General features: G+C 44.5%; 1 protein-coding gene across 2 annotated transcripts in view; it reads right to left on the reverse strand.

Moving 5' to 3' along the window:
* The window catches only part of stac (SH3 and cysteine rich domain), a 51,014-nt gene extending 48,425 nt beyond the window's left edge, over nucleotides 1-2,589 (reverse strand). For both annotated transcript variants that reach the window (XM_072690050.1, XM_072690049.1), the window contains exon 1: nucleotides 2,237-2,589. In XM_072690050.1, the coding sequence (XP_072546151.1) occupies nucleotides 2,237-2,356 (120 nt within the window). In that variant the 5' untranslated portion in view covers nucleotides 2,357-2,589. The remainder of the gene's footprint in view (nucleotides 1-2,236) is intronic.
* Nucleotides 2,590-19,921: the final 17,332 nt, after the last annotated feature.

The following is a 19,921-nucleotide window of genomic DNA, read 5'->3' on the forward strand; positions in this document are numbered from 1 at the left end:
TAACTCAGGGCTAGAGATGACCCAGATAGTCGATGAAGGGCTGTAAAAAAAAAAAAGAAAGCAGCCAAAATGCCAATACCAGTGACTAAACGCATCCCACGACTCACCCACCACGCCACAAATCTGTCCGTCTGTTTCATTTAAGCGTCACAAAGAGGAAAAAACATCCTCCTGCATGACAAATTATAAAGCATATCACAGTCAAGTGATGCTAAAAGCTAAAAAAGCAGCTAAAGAATCCGAAGCAAGATCCTTAAGCTCGATGGGAAATGATCTGAGCCTCTGTCTCTTTCTGACGTAACAGCGCTTGGAAATATGATGGATCTGATTCAGAAGCGCTATTACTGTTTCTGCTGCTCTGGATCCCAATTTGTGAGTCTCTCAACAGGTTTCTTGGTTTCTCCAGCTTTAGAGCTTTTTCTTGGCTCACTTTGGGTTACATGACTTCTGTAAAGCTACTTTGCTATACAAATGAATTTGGCTTGACATAGGTTGAGCCAAATTGTGGGGTAATAAAAAAAAAAGTAAACATAGGTGCATTAAAGCAGCATTATGTGAGAATTGGTATTCCTTACTCCTGGGCTCCCCCTACAGTCAGGAAGTGGAAGTCGCACTTTGAGGCACTCTGAAATGACACACTTTATACATGCATTTCTGGACAAGCTGATAGATACAGAAGTGTCATTTGAAGTGAGAAAAGCAGCCGAAAAAAGTAGAATGTACATTACAGACCAGGAAGAAGCAAATAAAAAGAATACTTAATCTGACCAATTCAGTTCTGAATGTATATCTAATATATGTAGTAATACCTTTTCCTGAAGATGTTCTGGAGGACATCCAGAGTCTGCTCAGCTTTGCCTGTAATCTACAGATGATTTATATGGTCACATCTGCAAACATCTCCTTCTACAGGTTACAGCTTAATCCCACTATGGTTTAACAATTCCAGAGAGAGAAGGGTTGTGGTAGTGTGGGTATCAATCACAGGGTTGTGGGTCTGAAACCCCAGGTCCTTAAAGCTGCCACTGCTGGGCCTTTATTCTCTCTGCTCCAGGGGTGCTGTAGCATGGCTGAACCTGCCTTTGGACCCCTGCTTTCTAAGAATTTCACTGTACTGTAAAGCCATAAATGACAATAAAAAAACCTTACTTACTTTCCAATCTTAGCAATCTATAAAATCTGACATCTATAAAACACTTATTTTTACCCAATTTTTTAATTTTTATTTTAATGAATATTTAAATGCTACTCATTTTGTTGTTTGATTGAATTTTGGCTGTCAAAACATAAAATTATCTAGCAATATAATACGTGACTTTTTAATGTAGATCCACATCATAGTTCTCTAGCTATGTAGCTCACGTTCACTAACCTACAGTCATGTAAAAAAGATACGACACTATGAGAACCACGCTTAAACATCTGGACATTTCATCTTCTGAAAAACTGAAGAAAAGAAGACAGAAATGTGATTTTATTGAGAGGAAATCAGGAAATCATCACTGGAATCAGTTGAAGACGATTACTAGAGAGGATTTTGGAGGCGAGGCATAGAGGCGACTCATGTACTTCGGTAGGAGCCACCTGTAGGTCCCATGATGACGTTTCAGGATCGTTGTAGACCTCCATACTCATCTTGAGGTTCTGCTCCTTGACCTGAAATTTGGCCTTGTTGGTCAGAGGTCCTACTAGTAATAGATTTAGCGGACAGTAAAAGGCCCGATTTCTAGCTTAATTGTTCTGAGATCTTTTCAACCCCCTTCCCAGACTGTTTCTGAAGGCCTCAGAGAGCTCTTCGGATCGGGCCATGCCGATCTTCACCCCATCAAGAGCAGACCAGACTAAACACCTGAGGGTTAAATAAGACCGACTCCCCCAGAATCCTCTGCGCCTGATTTCAGCTAGCTATTTTTAATAATAAAAGTAAATAACTAAATTATTGTTATTACAAAGATATATAGATACATTATTATTAATTATTAATATTATTATTATTATTATTAATTATTATTATTAACTATAGCTAGTGCTAGTTAGCTTTTCACAACAAATATTACTAGCTAGCTAATATTATCGATATTTCTGAGTGAAATATGTAAACTGAAGGATTTCTGAGGAAAACCTAAACATTTATGTTGAAATACGACACAAAATTAGGACCCGTGAGCTCGCGACCGTAGCGAGCCGAAGTTGAGTGACCGTTAAAACCGTTAACTAGCGCGAGCTGGCAGCGTACCTTCGACTCCTGCTGGCTGACTGAGGACGGAGACTGAGGAGGCAGGTCGGCGGCGTCCCCTTCGCTCTCCTTGCAGCCGACACAGTCGTCGTTCCCGGTCATGTTGGCCGGCGGAATCATGCCTGAAAGTCGGTCAAAGACAGTCTGTGGCTCGGCGGGTGTTTACATAGCCACTTCCAGCGAGTTATCTCGCCGTGGAAAAGAGACCTAAGTGAAGTAAAGTACAGCTAGATTCGTTAATCCGTGAGTGATGAGGAGATTCTCGGAACTGCGAATTTCCCAAGAAAAAAACACCAAGTCAGGGTCCGGCGAGTCTTCCCACAGAGAGAAACCCCCCGACTTTCCGCGACTTTCCCCCGGCTCGTAATGCTGAACTCTCCGCACTCTCTCCGACTGATCTGCTGAACCGAGCTGTCAGTCAGAGAGGATCAGCCAATCGCAGCTCGGGAAGGGGGCGGTGCCAAGCTGGAGGCTGCGTTCGTTCCGTCCTGCTAAGCTGCTGGATATGATACAGGTGTCACTCACAGAGCGGGTTAGCCAATCAGCGCTCGATAGGGGAGGGGCTTGGGTACAATCGATAGCCATTTCTGTATTTCTGTATTTCTCTATTTCTGCGCTGTAGTGGCATTTTCCCATGTTGAAATAATGAAAATAATTATTGGAAAAGTATTTGTTGTATATAGAGAAATTAAACATTTGAAATTAAAAAATAAAATAAATTACATGCCAGAAAAAAAAAATCTTCAGGACAGCAATGAGGCTCATACACACACTCTTACTCTCTCGCCCCCCCCCCCCCAAACTCTTCCACACACCTTTCTCCTGCTGTTGCCCTTGAAAGTGGGAGACTGCAGTCATTTTGTGACTTGAATGGTAAACAACAGACACAGACACTCCAGACTGAACTACTGAGACGTCTGTCAGTTCTGACTCCTGAAACCCAGCCTCAGTCTAATAGATCTGATTAACCCTCAAAGGAGCAGTTTAGCGACAGGTCTAATGGACGCAATTTCACACTCAGCCCAGACGTAGTCGATCAGCCAGGACATGGATATTCTTGCTTCTGTAGTTTTAACGCTGGAGCGAAGGCGTACCAGATTGAGGTCACCCTGCAAGGACACGGCAGGCTCAGCCTGCAGCGGTGGATCAGCGGCTAGAGCTCTGGGCTGTTGATTAGAGGGTTGTGGGTTCGATACCTGGGCTCGGCAAGCTGCCACTGTTGGGCCCTTGGCTGCCCACGGTCATTATGTGTGTGTTCACTGCATGGATGGGTTAAAGGTGGAACCCTTACAGCCTAACCCTAATCTAGACCTCAGCAGCCTACATTTAAACCTAATCCTAAAATAACCCTAAGCCTAACCCTAATCTAGACCTTAGCAGCCTACATTTAAACCTAATCCTAACCCTACTAACCCTAAACCTGACCCTAATCTAGACCTCAGCAGCCTACATTTAAACCTAATCCTAACCCTACTAACCCTAAACCTAACCCTAATCTAGACCCCAGTAATCTATATTTAAACCTAATCCTAAACTAACCATAAACCTGACCCTAATCTAGACCTCAGCAGCCTACATTTAAACCTAATCCTAAACTAACTATAAACCTGACCCTAATCTAGACCTCAGCAGCCTACATTTAAACCTAATCCTAAACTAACCATAAGCCTAACCCTAATCTAGACCTCAGCAGCCTACATTTAAACCTAATCCTAAACTAACCATAAACCTGACCCTAATCTAGACTTTAGCCATCTACATATTAACCTAATCCTAAACTAACCCTACTAACCCTAAACCTTACCTTAATTTAGACCTCAGCAGACTATATTTAAACCTAATCCTAACCCTTACCTTAAACTTAACCTACAGCTAAGCCTACCCAAACCCTGCTAACCCTAATGCTTACCTAAGTAATACCTATACTTACGATTAGCCCTAAACCTAATTCTAACCTAACCCAACTAACCCTAAATCTAAACCTAAACCTGTGCCTGCCTGTAAACAGCTGTCGGTGTCAGTGTGTGTCAGCTGAAGACTGAAAAATTGATGGGTGGCTACTGACTGACTTCTAGTGTTTGTTGGCAAAAGCTGAGGATTTTCTACATTCGACCTTAGTTTAAGACTAAAAAGCTAAGTCTGGACACCAAGCATGTGCTTAAAACCACAAGAGACTCCATCTAATAAATGCACAGTTTAAGAATTAGCTTAAGTTCAAGCTACAGAACAATGAATTATATGGAAAAAACCAGCCTTCAGCTGAACTAGTGAATAATAATCATGGTGTTTAAGTGAGGTCAAATGTACTCAAGGCCTGTATGATGATAATTCAGGCTATGTTACTCATCCAACATCAAACAATGGAAACGCATTAGTTTCATGGCCGATAAGCACATGCTGTTTTTATCTCTTCGGGCTCATTGGTATGATGCAATACTTGTTGTTACCATGTGACATCATCCCGATCGTGTCATTCTGGGTGATTCAGGGTTGACACGCATCATCCACGCTAGCTGTTCTCCTGTTCCGGAGCATTCCCACTCTCTTTGTGGCGAAACCCACTGATTGGTTTCAGACAAGTGTCGTTAAGACTCGCAGGCCGAGTCCCAGGAGGGAAGGAAATGCGAGAGCAGGATGGAGGGTGAGAGAGAGAGAGAGAGAGAGAGGGGGAAAAAGACTGTAATTTCCACAATGAGCAGCAGGGCTTGAGGGAGATGTAATGGGCAGCAGAGACGGGGACTTAATTATAGAGGATAAAAGGTCTCTCCTTGGTCTATGGGGCTACAGTCACACATACACGCGTAGAAACGACCGTGACTGGCAGTGGGGCCTGGTGATGTTCGGGATAAGCTTCAGTTCAAGGCCGCTTTTTTAACCGTAGTGATGCAAACTCTCAAAGCACTACTGAAGGCTGTTCTGGTCTAAAATGTAAAAACAGCGAAACAGGCCGTCGTTTATTTCAGTTCAAGATCCAAAGAAATAAATTCTGACCAGTGCAAATGCTCGTTAAGTAAATCTAGTTATTCAGTTTTGACAGTAATTTTAGATATTGTTAATATGTAAATCTATTTTTTGCAAATCAGACTAGTCAGAACTTTTTTGCCTAAAATAACATCAGTGAACCAAACCATAACTCAATTAAAATTTAAGCTCTCTGTATAAATAATAGTAACAAATACTCTGAAGGAATATTTATTAGTAGAAATTCTCATTTTAGATATCAACTACATTTTTACTGTTCATACTGTTCAACTTTACAGCTCTATGAAGACATTCTGATTAGACATACTGCCAAGATACAACATATCCTTAATTTAGTTTTGTTTAGTCATATGTTTCCACTGATTTACAGGAAAACTCATTAATAAAAACTCAAATTAAAGACTTTTGTTTACTAGAAAAAAATATAATCACAAATATCTACAAGCTATTTTGGTAATTCTAACTAGTAAAAAGTCCAGGTCCATATATTCATATATTCAATTTAAGTCAAGATATCTTCAATTCAGTTTTATGTGTAGCCTAATTGAGATATGTGCAATTTTAGATTTTTAAAAAATAGTTTACAAATCACATTTTACCTAGTGAAAATATTATTATTAATAATAACAGTGTAGATATCAGAAACTATCAATTTTAGCTGGTAAAAAAGTAATTATAGATCCCTATAACTAAAGTTTTTAGTAGAAAAAATGTAATTATAGAGTCAGGAAAGTGAAATTCCATGTAAATCAATGCTAGCCGACTTTACGTTAAGTATAGGTTGTACTGGCAATATGACTTTATATATCTGACATTATAACTAGTAGAAAATAAATATGTAGTTATAATGTCAGATATATAAAGTATACATTTGTAAAACTACATTACAGAGATATTAAATTTGAGTTTTTATTAGTAGAAACTGCATCACTGCTTGTATCACTGATGTCATTTCAGGTTAATTAATCTGCTTATATCACTGATGTCATTTCAGGCTAATTAATCTGACTAGTAAAAACTTGTTTTTGATATCAATAATATTTTAATTACCAGTCAAAACACATATTGTACATATCTAAAATCATATTTAATAGATCTTAAAGTGTGCATTACAACTAATTGGACTGGAACTGGACTTTTTACTAGTCAAAAAGGGATACACTGTGCCGATACTCAAAATTAGGATATTTTATTATATTTAAACAATATCATGTTATAAAATGATGTTAAAGGTTACTCTCAAATAGGAGAGAGAAAACTGCTGTTTGAACATATTTATGCTTTTATGAAGAATATTTTACCTTTTAGACATGCAAATAGAATCAAAACTTTTTTGAGCTCTTCATTAATTACGCTGTTAGAGGGCCTGTGATTTTATTTATATATTTATTTATGTCGCACATGAACACAGTGAGAGTTCTCCAAAGGGTAATCACCTAGAGGTCAGGCCTCTTCAATTAACACACCATTGAAACGACATTTCTCATAATGAAAACTCCACAGGAATTACCTCCGTATTTTCAGACTTAGGGTTTAAATAGAATTAAACACACAGCTTGGTCTTTCCTCCCATTTCAATTTTTAGCCCTCAAAACTAAATGCTGAAGGACGTTCACATTTCAAAGATATTGCCACGTTTTCAAGCTAATATCTGTCTAGTGTGTCTGCATCGTACTGTCCATTATTATCGCGGACTGTCCTTGCTTCCTTATTTCAGGTCAATGAGCTTCCTGTACTTTCCTAAGCAGGCTGTAGGTAAACCAGTGTTTCAACCACTGTAGTCAACCCTACGCTCACACCACACCTATAGTTATACTAGGTCAACACCTGGATATGGGAGGTGTCTAGCTAAAAAACTAGCGGCGTACACCTGATAGTTGGGTCGGATCGAGCCAACCATCAGATGTTTTCACCGCCAACGAACCACTCAAGGATGGGGCCAAAACCACCAAAACAGGGTCTAGGTGTAAAAGTTCCCGAATTGGACCAAGTTTGCAGGCGAGGGCAGCGACACCAACACCGCGGACCCGGCACTACCCAATCTGTGCACAAATCCAACAGGGGATGCGAACTAGATAGCGACAGAGCTAATACAAAGGAAATGAATAGGTCCAGGTAGGATTTTCCCATTCTACTAGGGTTATGTTAGGGTTTAGCCCTCATTTATTGTTAGAATTAGGTTTAGGTGTAGTAGTTTAAGTTTAGGGTTAAGTCGGGTTAAGCAGAACTAAATTTAGTTCACATTTTACGAATCCTGAAATGGTCTCCCAATGATCCTCTTGAGACCAGGCTGAAAGTGGAGGGTGGTTGTGTCGGCTTCAAGTGGTTTCCGGATGAAAGTCGGCGTGCTTTTTGTCTGAAATGGTGAAGTAAATGCTTCTTTCATCATTAGAATTGCTTCTTTCATGTTCTCTGTATTGATCTTAGCACTCATCTGTTCTTTGAACTGCTCAAGTGATGGAACGTGACCGAGCGCAGGACAGTCCACGTCCACGTCCACGTCCAGGGCAAACACTACGACAGGTTCTTCCAGAAGAGTCAGAGTCGTGTTTCCTTTGTCTATCTTGAATCTTTCTCTTCGTTGCAATTTCGTTAGCTAGCTAGTCGAAACTGTTGTCAGTGTTGCTATGTGACGAGCAGTTGGCACGAGAACCATCATTGTTGAGGCTCAGCAAATTAGTTAACCCCTGGGCTAGCATCAGACTGCATGATGGGGGGGAGAGGGAGGGCCATCCTACCCACCTAGACGCCAAACGTCAAGGGTCTTGTTGAGAATCATCACGGACCACTGATGCTGTGGAATCACCAGGGGTTGAACTTGTGACCTCTTGATGGCAGGGCCAACAGCCCAAATCTAGCATAGCTCTAGGTGCCTGGGGTTGTGGGGTCAATCCCTGCTCCGGTGAATCCGGTGAATCCCCAGGTCTGTGAGGGTTATCTCCAGGTACTCCAGTAACCTCCCCAAAAGCAAGGTAGTGAGTGAATGTGTGAGTGTGATACCCTGCGGTGGACTGGAAGCCCTGTCCAGAGGATATTCCTGCTTTGCGTACAATGATCCCAGGAAGGCTCCGAACCCACGATGACCCCCTGACCAGGACAAGCAAGCAAGCCCCCCCCCCAGGTTATGTTCCTCTTCATCTTTGAGAAGAACTGTCTACATATGCATTGTCTGTAGTCAAATAACCCAGCTGACAAGATTGGACAACCCTGTTCTACAACCGCCGCAAGAAACTGGGGCGGCACTTGAGAAGAGGCGTTGTATCCCCACAGCAATCGGCCCAAACCGGGAATTCTCCTCAAGAGCCACTCTGGCACTGGATGAGGTGGGTGGTATTATGAAATAGCAACACTTTTGGGACAGGGAAAATGCCTGAAGCACCTCCTTCCAATCTAACATTCAATAAGTACCCCTACCTTGTTCACATGTCCATGACAATGACAAGTCTACAACCCTCCACCACCCCATAACCTCCCTACAACTGGTCTCTCAAATCTCTCATTCCTGCCTCCACTTAGCGGAGGGGGGCCACCTGAACTCCTCCCACTTCTCACATGCTCGTCTATCTCGCCTGAACACTCAAATCCAATCAGCTGAAGAACAAAAGCAACCCTAATTGGAGGTTTACGCTCTCATCTCTGAAGGAAGTCTTAGATGCCTATTTTCTGGTCGTGAAATCTGCTTTGGAACACTTTTCCACCCCTTCGGACCAGAAGGCCTCAAGTGTGACGCGCCGATAGAAGAGCTTCTCAGTCAGCGCGGCCAAAAATCTCGAAATGCCATTTGTGTGTGGCATGGAAAAAAAGCACGAGTGTGTGTTGTGTCACGTTTGGATGCCTGAGAGATTCAGTGGCGTGGCCGGGAACGTGAGCAGGATGGTGTAGGTGTAGTGCTTGTTTGCCTCAACCCGCTTAAGAGGGCCAGAAAAGTGGCCTTGTCTAATGCACTCTAAAAGGCATGCATGTGTCTTGTGGAGTTTTCTGCCTTAAGATTTGCAATGCGAGGTTGTTTGACTCAATCTAGATGTTCTACAGCGGTCTTATTCGTGATAGAACCAAATATTCTGGAGAGGAACCTGAGAGGAACATTGGCGTCATTACGGATTCTCAGTACGGATCCAGTCATTTATGCCTTTACCGCCAAAAACCTGCATGTTGTTCGCAGCCCTGCTTGGATGTCTACGTCCCTCTGGACCTGAGAGCAAGACCAGAGACTTTGCAATCAAAGACACCTGCAAATTGTCCTTCCATCTCCTTTGAGTGACAGCTGCAGGGTCTTAGGTTAACAAGGTCACAGAGTCAGACTGAAGGCAGGTGGAATTGGACCACAGTGAAGTCAGCCATGCCTTTCATAGCTTGTTGTTTCCAGTAGGCGTCTTTTCCAGGCCATCCAAAAGGAGCTGGGGTCTTAAAAAATATCTCCAAAATATTAGGCAGGTCTTGTGGGCTGTTCCCGGTATGCAGTGGTCAGTACCTACCAAAAATGCTTATTGACGTCCAAGGATTGCTGATGCAATCTATGGAGGCCCCACCTCACAACCTACAGGAATTAAAGCTGCTGCTAACATCTTGGTGCCAGATACCACAGGACACCTTCAGAGGTCTTGTGAAGGCCATGCCGGAGCTAGACTAGAAGGCATTGAACTGGATGCCACGATGGCCAAAATCAGGGACATTCGTTCTTTACTGAGCGTCCCAGTGGGAGCGCCTGTCCTCGGTTAAGACTGGATAAAGCTGGGAATCATCACACTGAGCTTTTTCCCCCAGTCTGCCTCCAACCCCAAACAAACTGATCCAGGACCCTGGTGTCCTCCTCAGCATTAGTCTGGGTTTGGCCAGCATTGGGACGAGTTCAGCCAAAAGCCATGCACATTCCCGAACACAGCGGTTAGAGCTTAAATAAAGCTTTGGCACCTGCGCAGGTGAGTCTTCAGCTGAAGCTTCAGCACGCTGCCCAGGATCAGTTCATCTTTCTCAAAATATATGGACCTGGTCAGTCCCACCTGCCTAAAACGCCTGAGGCATGGACTCCACAAGACCTTTGAGGGTGTCCTCGCTTATCCGGCACCAGAAGTTGTGAGGGGGGGCTCCATGAGCATCGATGAGCCTGTCGTAGGTTTACCAGTGGTCCTTTCTTGGAGGTACTGACCACTGCGTGTTACCACAAAACCCCCACAAGTTCCATCTGCTCTTTTTTGCAGGTGTTTCTAATAAAGTGGCCAGTATGTTGAAGTACAAGGTAGGTGTTTCTAATAAAGTGGCCAATATGTTGAAGTACAAGGTAGGTGTTTCTAATAAAGTGGCCAATATGTTGAGGTACAAGGTTGGTGTTTCTAATAAAGTGGCCAATATGTTGAAGTACAAGGTAGGTGTTTCCAATAAAGTGACCAGTATGTTGAAGTACAAGGTAGGTGTTTCCAATAAAGTGGCCAATATGTTGAAGTACAAGGTAGGTGTTTCTAATAAAGTGGCCAGTATGTTGAAGTACAAGGTTGGTGTTTTTTAATAAAGTGACCAGTATTATTATTATTATTATTATTATTATTATTATTATCATTATTAGGGATGCATCAATATGGAAAATCCAGGCTGATGCTGGTATCCAATCTTCCGACGTGTAGAAATCAGGACTGAACCCACCTGACTGATCCTTTTGGTGTGGCTGTGAACTCCCACTTTGTAATATTAGTACTGTGGTCATTATTACTATTATTTTTTGTATTATTGTATTTATCTATGAATAAAATGGTTATTAAAAGTGAATGGAAACTGTGAGAAATTTCTCTGTAAGTATTTTTGGCCCCGATCCATTAACAGCACAAGCTCACATTAGGTGAAATAAATCACTGCTTATTGCTGCCGGCAGCTCTCGCTGCTTTCTGCTCCTGTAAAGAGCAGCACTTCTGAGTCTGATGCCCAGTGCTTTCAATTTTCCATTACTGAACTCCATAACTGAGCAATTTAGTCATTTAGATACAAATGATAAAAGCTGTCCAGGATGAGCTCGCGCACACGCACACACACACACACACACACACACACACACATGCCAGTGATGTCATTTTACACTACTGGCTTTCAACACAACTCAAAGACTAAACAGTGTCACTCAGCTATTTGGTGAAGTGAAGTGGACGTCCTTGGGCGCTAATGGCCCACATCGCAACAGACCAGAGGGCAGAGCGCAAACGTGAGGCAGATAGCTTAACACTGCAAACTGCCCGTCTGTTCAGCTCAGCCCTGTACACTCAGTACCTCTACAGTGAAGTGGAAGGTGTTTCCAATAAAGTGGCCAGTGACAGAAACAAGGAAGGTGTTTCTAATAAAGTGGCCAGTGAAAGGAACGAGGTAGGTGTTTCTAATAAAGTGGCCAACATGTGTAAGGACAAGGTCAAGTTTCCAATAAAGTGGCCAATATGTTGAAGTATAAGGTAGGTGTTTCCAATAAATTGGCCAGTGCGTGAAAGTACAAAGCAAGGGTTTCTAATAAAGTGGCCAGTGAGTGGAAGCACAAGGTAGGTGTTTCTATTAAAGTGGCCAACCTGTGGAAGCACAAGGTAGGTGTTTCTAATAAAGTGGCCAGTGTGTGGAAGCACAAGGGAGGTGTTTCTAATAAAGTGGCCAATATGTTGAAGTACAAGGTAGATGTTTCTAATAAAGTGGCCAATATGTTGAAGTACAAGGTAGGTGTTTCTAATAAAGTGGCCAGTGAGTGGAAGCACAAGGTAGGTGTTTCTAATAAAGTGGCCAACATGTTGAAGTACAAGGTAGGGGTTTCTAATAATTAATAGTTAATTCAGTGCTGTGGCTTCTAGCTGCGAGGGCGTATATGCAGGGATGTCCCCCACCCAGCCGACTGGCCTATACTGTACTCCTGCACCAGCGGGAGGACACAGCAGTGAGCTTTATGGAGGCCCTGAGAATATCTCCACTGCCTCATTACTTATTACAGCGTCTACTAATGAGAGCCTGCACCTCAGCAGGAGTGTATGAGGGCACGCAGAAGTCATTCATGCAGTAATCTAGCCTTGGGATTGGTCAGGGGCATGCTGATATAAACCTGACCCACTTTTAGGACCGCCCATTCCACCCCGAGAGGAGGGCAGTACTGGTGAAATACAGCAGACGTTTATTAGACTTTGGGAAGATCTTCATAAGTCTTTGTGCATTTACAAGCGTCGGGGGGCCACGAGGAGCCAGATTCAGAACTTAGATTTAGGTTAGTGTGAAATCTCCTATTTCACTGTGAAATCAACTCTTATGCAACTCTTATCTCTCTCAATGTTCGTTTTCAATATCGGAGCTCCAGTTTTCTTCTCTCTGGTGAGGAAGAGACCCAGTCTGACGCACGCTGACCCCCCCCAAGACTGTACCGGCGGTTCCCCCGGTGCAGGCCAGGCTCCGGTTCCGCCCGCCATCATTAATGAGGCTGCAGAAGGGAGCTAAAAACAGCAGCGAGCTAGACCACCAGCCAAGACACACACAGATACATACAGATATGTCTGAATAGATGCTGAAACAGACAGGCATTATGGTGGAAGCATAAATGAATACAGCTAGGCCCTCAAAATCACTCAACCCCCTGTATCATTGTTCAGCTGTTTGCAATAAACCGATCACACTCGACCAATTTAAATAGCTAAACACAACCGATAGAACAAGTGCTTTCTCTTTAATGACGACTGCAGTCTCACAATGATCCAACCCCTTCATCATACTGCATAGCCAGACACCAGCTTCCTAAGGACTCTTAACACATTCCTCATGGGCAATGTCCTCCGGTTCACTATTATTCATCGGTTCTCATGCTGCAACAGCTTCATCCTCACAGAAGACCTGAGCTTTTCTCATAGAACTTCTTGATACTTGATGAAATCCATCCTCCACTTCACTCCCTGCAGGTTTCCAGTGCTAGTGGCAGCAAAGCAGCCCCAGGGCATCACCGAGCCACCGTCATGTTTCACTGTAGGCAGGGCGTTCCTTTCAGCGTATGCTTCGTTCTCCAGACGTATCGCTGTTTCGTTGGCCAGAGACGTTCCAGTTTGGTTTTCTCGCCCCTCAGAACATAATCCCAAACTTCAGAGGCTTGTTTATCAAGTTCTGAGCAGATTGGGAAATTGGCCTCCCAGATTGGTAAAATACAGGAGACGTTTATTAGACTTTGGGAAGATGTTTGAGATGTACTTTGCTAAACATTTACACAGGGGCCCCGAGGAGCCAGGTTCGCTTCATTTTCAATATTGAAACCCCTATCTCCAAGAGGGGAGACTGTACCGGCGGTTCCGACTGACCGCTGATCCGTAGGTCTGAGAAGTTCCAGTTGGGTTTCCTTGCTCCATGAAATGGAATCCCAATCCCAAAACGCCTGAGGCTGATCCATCTGTCTCTGAGCAGATAATTGGCCTTCAAATCGGGTCGAATAATAAAAATTGAAAAAACAGTATTTAATATGCACTCTGGTGCTGCTAACGAAGCCCTTGATTTGCCACCTGATTTGCAAATGTAATCCAAGACAAGTAATCCAAAAGCTGATCTGCACCAGGAGCCCTTCCAGCTTCGAGTACGGCTCAGCTCGACCCGCCATCCTTTAAGATCCACGGAAGACGAGCGTCCAGACTTTTTTCTGTCCTGCACTGAAGTGGTGGGACGAACTTTCCGTGGGGGTCCGAATGGCAGAGTCCAACGCCCGCTGTCTTCAAACCCTTACTTAGGCAGAGTGTAGAGTATGTAGAGTACTGGGCCTCCATACTGACTACTGTATTTAGTAGTATCTATAGAGAATCTTTTGGATCTTCAAACTAGCTAAGGATATGTCGCTTTGAATGAGAGCGTCTTCTCCCAAGTGCCTTTAATGTAATGGAAAAGTAATGGACAATAATCAATTACATTACCTTAAATAGTCATCCTTTGAATTACGTTGCAATTGCATCTTTTAAGAAGTCATCGGTAATCTATAACCGAATGCAGTAACCAAATGTTAAAGTAACCCTCCGAACCTTGCCGTGTCAGTGTCCAAATACTTCTGATCCTGACTGTAACTATTGATTAGATAAATAAGCGCGATCCTTATTTAAGAAGATTCCCTCAGTCCCTTTGAAGGGGTGCTAAAACAGACAGCGGAGGCCGGGGGCATTCTTGCTGCTTGCTGGACCAAATTCTTATTAGTACAGATGGGAGTTTGAAAAGGCCATCGCTGGTGTTACGAGGGACGAGGCGGAATGAGATTCCACTGCCTGCTCAATTGCACGGATCTGCCTGACTCAGCACCGGGGCCACATGAATTACTGAGCAATTCACGAGCAGATTGGTCAGGAAATATGCAAACGAAATGCAGGGCTGCGGGACAGGGATATTCAGCTGGGCACACAGGCCTCTACAGGTGCTCGTCTGAACCCTGCATGACACCATCGCTAATGAGTACATGTCCTCGACAAAGACGGGGGACTAATTAGTGAACGCGGGAGGTGTTGCGCAGGGTCGGGCGGAAGTCTGCAGACGCCGGGGTCTTTGATGAAGCCAGCTGAATGTCCGTCCTTTAGAGTTATGAACGAACTATGCGCCTAAACAGGAATTTGATTGCTATTTACCACCCTGTTATTTTGCCTAAGAATGAAACTTGCTGTTTTTTTCTTTTATGGTGGGCTTGTGGTGTAGGCTCTGGCCCTGTTGGTTTCCAGTTAGCGCCTAGTTTGCTGAAGAGCTTGTGGACTGCAGCTGGGTTAGCTTTTAGCCTTGCATCTGCTTACTTTCCCAGGTTTAGCTTTCTCAAGTCTTACCAGTGTGTTTCCTTACTGAGCTCCAATTTGCTGGTTGTTGTTGTTTTTGAGGGAGCTGATGGGGGGGGGGGGGACGGTAGAAGCCTCTCAGCTAGCATTAGCTTTTAGCTTAGCACAGATTCCTGTTCCTGGCTTTTTTCTTCGTAGTGTGCTGAGTTTGAGCAGGGTCTGAAGGTGGTGAGCTGCTCTCCAGTATCAACACGGTATCACCTTTCTCTAGTAGGCGGGGTTTATGTAAATATATAAGGAGTCAGGACTGTGATGTAACAGTTTGTGAGTTTGGGACTTGGCCTGTTTTCCAGCTCTGTTTTGGTTCTGCTTTGGCCTCAGACGTATCTAGGCCTGATGCTCCAATCTCCAAGCATGCTGATGCTGAGCACTAGAGCCTTGATTGATAGATTAAGTGACTGACCGAATTGTGTCAATTATCCACCAGCGCTCAGCTTTCAGCAAAACTCGTGGGACGTTAAATTGAAGCCTCATGAGCCTCGTGATAACGTCCGGTCAAAATAAGGTTAGGTTCAATTCCTGCATTCCAGAATCTGAAGACAAACAGCCTCTGTGCGAATTACTCAGGCTTTTCCTGTCATGGCTAATGGCAGCATTTGTGGGAAAACGTGACGAACACAACAAGCTGTAATTACTGTGTTGGGGTAACTTACCCCCACCCTCCTCCACTACCACTAAGCACACACACACACACACACACACAGACAGACACACACATATTAGTTTCCTGCCAATTATGTCATTTCCACCTCAGTCAGCCACACGCTAGCAATTAATACTAATGCAACAAGAAGGGCAACCGCTTTAGGAAATAACAATGACTAGCATCCGTCCAGGGGTAAATCATCTCCCAGGGGGATGAATCATGCTACACTGGTGAGATTGTGTGTGTGTGTGTGTGTGTGTGTGTGTTTGTGCGTTTGTGTGTATTAGCTGGACCTGTGGGAAGGCAGGGTTAAAATGCATGAGCTGTTTTTAGATGTTGCTATGTCTGGTCCAGCCGACCGCTGTGCCTCTACATGGGAGAGGAGTTTCAGATACAGTCATTATACAGAAATATGACAACAGCAGCCCTGTTTAGGCTGGGTAATTTACAACCAGCGGGACGCTGCTGAGATTTAACATGCGTGAGTGTGTTCAGAGAAACAGTTGCACCATGTCGTGGAGACTGGGACCCCGCATGTATGGGGTTTAGGGGTTAAAATAGATCGACGTTCTCCCTCATGAAGAAAATGAAAAGAAATATGGCTGAATTCTTTACAAAGTAGGCCTCCGTAGTCGACATCATGCCCATATCAGACCCTCGGGGCCTAGTTTCTCTTTATGGGAAAGGCTAAATTATAAAGGAGAGTCAAGGACTTTACATCCCACCGTAATTAGGATGTTGTGGCTGGGGGGCTTCACATAGGCCTAAGTTGTAGGACCATGGGAGGGACTTAAATACAACCAAGATGGCTAGATGGATTCAATCACACATCAGGAAACCCTAGAAGAACCCATACCACGCCTTCTGTGAGGAAGCTGAAGCTTGGGTGTCACTGGACCTTCCAACAGGACAATGACCCCAAGCACTCCCGCTGTTAGCTACTGTACGGTGGAGCTGGGTGTCAGTGCTTTCCTCTGAGTGTGTCGGCTGCCTGGCGATGCCGGCGGTGGATGGCTTCACATGGAGGAGACACATGTTAAGGCCTTACCCTTCTAGCTAGTGGAGCTAAGGGGAGCTTTTTGGCAGAACCAGAAAGTCAAAGAGTGGATTGTCCACCAAAAGCTCATTTAAGGAACCAAATGTGGTTCCTCTACAGTTCTTTTTTCTCCCTCTCACAATTCATCAGTTGCTACCTTCTTCTCTTCCCTCTCTCTCTCTCTCTCTTTGATGTGTGAGGGAGGCAGCTGGCAGCGTTGGGTTGCCGGGTCTCCAAAGGATGTAAGAAGTGGTCTCTAATCACACCTTTGCCAGCAGAGGTACCTACAAGAGCCAGACCTTTTTGTGTACCTGTGTGTGGGGGGGGGGGGGGCAGACAGAAGATCAGAAATCATAATTTGAACAAAAACACACACACACACACACACACACACACACACACACACACACACACACACACAAGGCCATCAGTGGCAGGCACAGACTGGCCATTGGAAAGTGCGGGAATTCATGTGAGGACTGGCCATTTTTCCCAACCCCAGCAGTAGTCAGCATAGCCTATGTACAGTCATGTGAAAACCATTTGTCTTTTTGAACATATTGAAACATCTGGACGTCTGATCTTCATGTGATCAGTATTGAGAAGGATCAGATTGAGGATTTACTACTCGGAACGTTGAGGGAGCCTCACCAACCCCATTAAAAGCCGTAGTGTTATACGGCGCATCTGCACTTCTATCTATGTGTGTCCCATTAAATCACACAGTGCTGTCCAACGTCTATCTGTGGACATGTTTCATTGCTATCGATGGTGCCACTAGCAGCGCAAACTTGGGGCGATGCTAACAAAGCTAGCCTGGGACGATGCTAACAATGCTAATCTGGGACACAGAAATTGTCCCAGTCTTTAGCTACTCGGAATGTCTAACGGGAACGTCGACATTCGACTTCCGAGGTAAATTAAACGCACCATTAGTTTGGTTTGCTCTTGATGGTTGAAGAGAGAGGTGAAGATCAGCATGGTTCGATCTAAAGAGCTCTCTGGGGCCTTATGTGGGGCTGTAGGTGCAGATGAATCTGAGAAGGGGTTTGAAAATATCTCGGAACAATTAGAAATCAGCCGTTTCACTGTTGTTCGCTAAGTGCAACAACTGCTAACGTGGCCAGGTCAGGGCTTCCCTGCAAGTTCAGGTCAAGAGCAGACCACAAGATGTGTAAAGCAGTCTCAGACAGTCCTAAAATGTCATCAGAGGATCTACAGGTAGCTCTTAACTGTCACAGTTGATGTTAAAGTACAGCATCTACCATCAGAAAGAGACCAGACATGGTTGATCTTCATGGGAGGCGTCAAAGGAGGAAACTCCGCCTGTTCAAAGATCTGCCTGTTCAAAACACATTGTTCCAGAAGTCCTGGAATTCGTGGAGATGTTCTCTGGTGATCTGCTGATAAACTGTCCCTGATCTTCGTTTCTAGCACCAGGGGTTTCCTCCTTGCTTGTGCGTCTCTTAAAACAGCTGTTTCAGCACATCAACCCACACAGATACAGTAAGCGAAACCTCAGACAAAGAGAATAGTGCAAAATACGATATGGGCCCTTTAAAGATTCAGAGTCAAACCAAAATAACTGACTCGCTATTAAATTTGAGAAGGCATGACGTACCGACTCGCTTCCCAAAGAACCCTAATCCAATCGTTATGAGGTCAGAGCCTCATAACGCCCACATGGCTTCATGTAACGCACAACGCAGCGGACTGACAGCACTCATCCCTCGCTCAGCGTCAGACTGATCTGCCTGACGCCCACTCCGCTTCCCCATTCTGCAAATGGCACATTCGCTTTTGGAAGCGGCCTACGGATGGCGTCGAAACACACCAGCGCTGAGGACTATTTATAGAAATATACGGCAGAGTACATCCCATTCTTCGCCATCAAAAGTCTGTCGCTGACTCCTGGGGAAGAGAACAAAAAAAGCGACACACACTCAAGCTGGATTTTCATCTTATGGGCAAACTATATATAGAAGAGGGCCGTTGTTATTGTCATGCCTCGCGATCAATGTGGTCCCATGCTTCAGTGGCCAGAAGGCTTTGAGACAATGCTTTCATTTCAGGAAGGCTCTGATAACAAGCTGTAAGACCAAGGTAAACAGCAGCTCAGGGCCCGATAAGGTTGGTCGTGTAATAAAACCTGCTTGGTGTCAAAGACTGGTGGAAAGGAAGGACGTAGGCTGTAGGTTTGGTTAGCTAAGCTAAATTGGGCCTAGGATGGAACCGAAAATTCATTCATCATACGTATCTCAGTAGAAGAGGGTAATGCATTGGCTTCAGTGCAAGCCGTGTCCAGTAGGGGGCAGTTTTGAGAACCTTGAGGAGATCTGAGGCCTACTGTAGGCCGGACAGACATCCATCTATCGTCTAATCCGCTTCTTTATGGTCTGGGGTCGCAGTGAGTCCGGAGGCTACGTGGAATCATTGAGCTCAAAGGCAGGAATACCCCCAGGACAAGGCACCAGACCATCACAGGGTACCACACACAACCGTTCCCACTTACACCTAGAGGCAATTTAGCATAGCCAATCGCCAATCGAGAGTAACACCGAACTCCGTGACCCACACAGGCCTTGACCCTACAACCGAACCCCCAACTCTAGGCCCCTGGAGCTGTGCAACTGACACACACTCCCTGTGGCGCCAGGCAGATACATGGAAATGTGTTGTTTTTGGGACATCGCCGCTGCTTTACGAGTTCACGGGTTCAGACCTGATTTGGGTTAAGTACTTTACAATAGAACACTCCAGATCAGCGAGAGCCAAATGGACTCTCCACTTCACTTCACTTCACAGCACGCAGACTCAGGCTGGACTCCGCGAGAAGTGCTGGCTGTGTAACCGCTCGCTTATCCGCCGGGGAAAACTCACTCAATTCCGTTCAGAATGATCTCCTTCTTAACCACCACTCCGCTGAGGGCTCGTCTCCTAGCATCCCTCATGTCGAGAAGGTATCATAGCAACAGGAAGCAATTGGAAACAGCTTAACAAAGACATCCCAGTGAGATGCGTTGGGATCAGCCATTTAAACACCTCGGCGGACACACACACACACACACACACACACACACACACACACACACACACACACACGGTAGTCTGTGTGAGAAGATGCCCTCACTGTATATCTGAGCAACTGGGGGTTCATTTAGGAGAAAGGGACATTATGACCTACTCTAATTACAGTGGAGTACAAACTATGTATCTGTATATATCAAAGTTGTGTGTAT

The sequence above is a fragment of the Salminus brasiliensis genome, chromosome 10 (genome assembly GCF_030463535.1).
Source record: "Salminus brasiliensis chromosome 10, fSalBra1.hap2, whole genome shotgun sequence".
NCBI classification, from domain to species: Eukaryota; Metazoa; Chordata; class Actinopteri; order Characiformes; family Bryconidae; genus Salminus; species Salminus brasiliensis.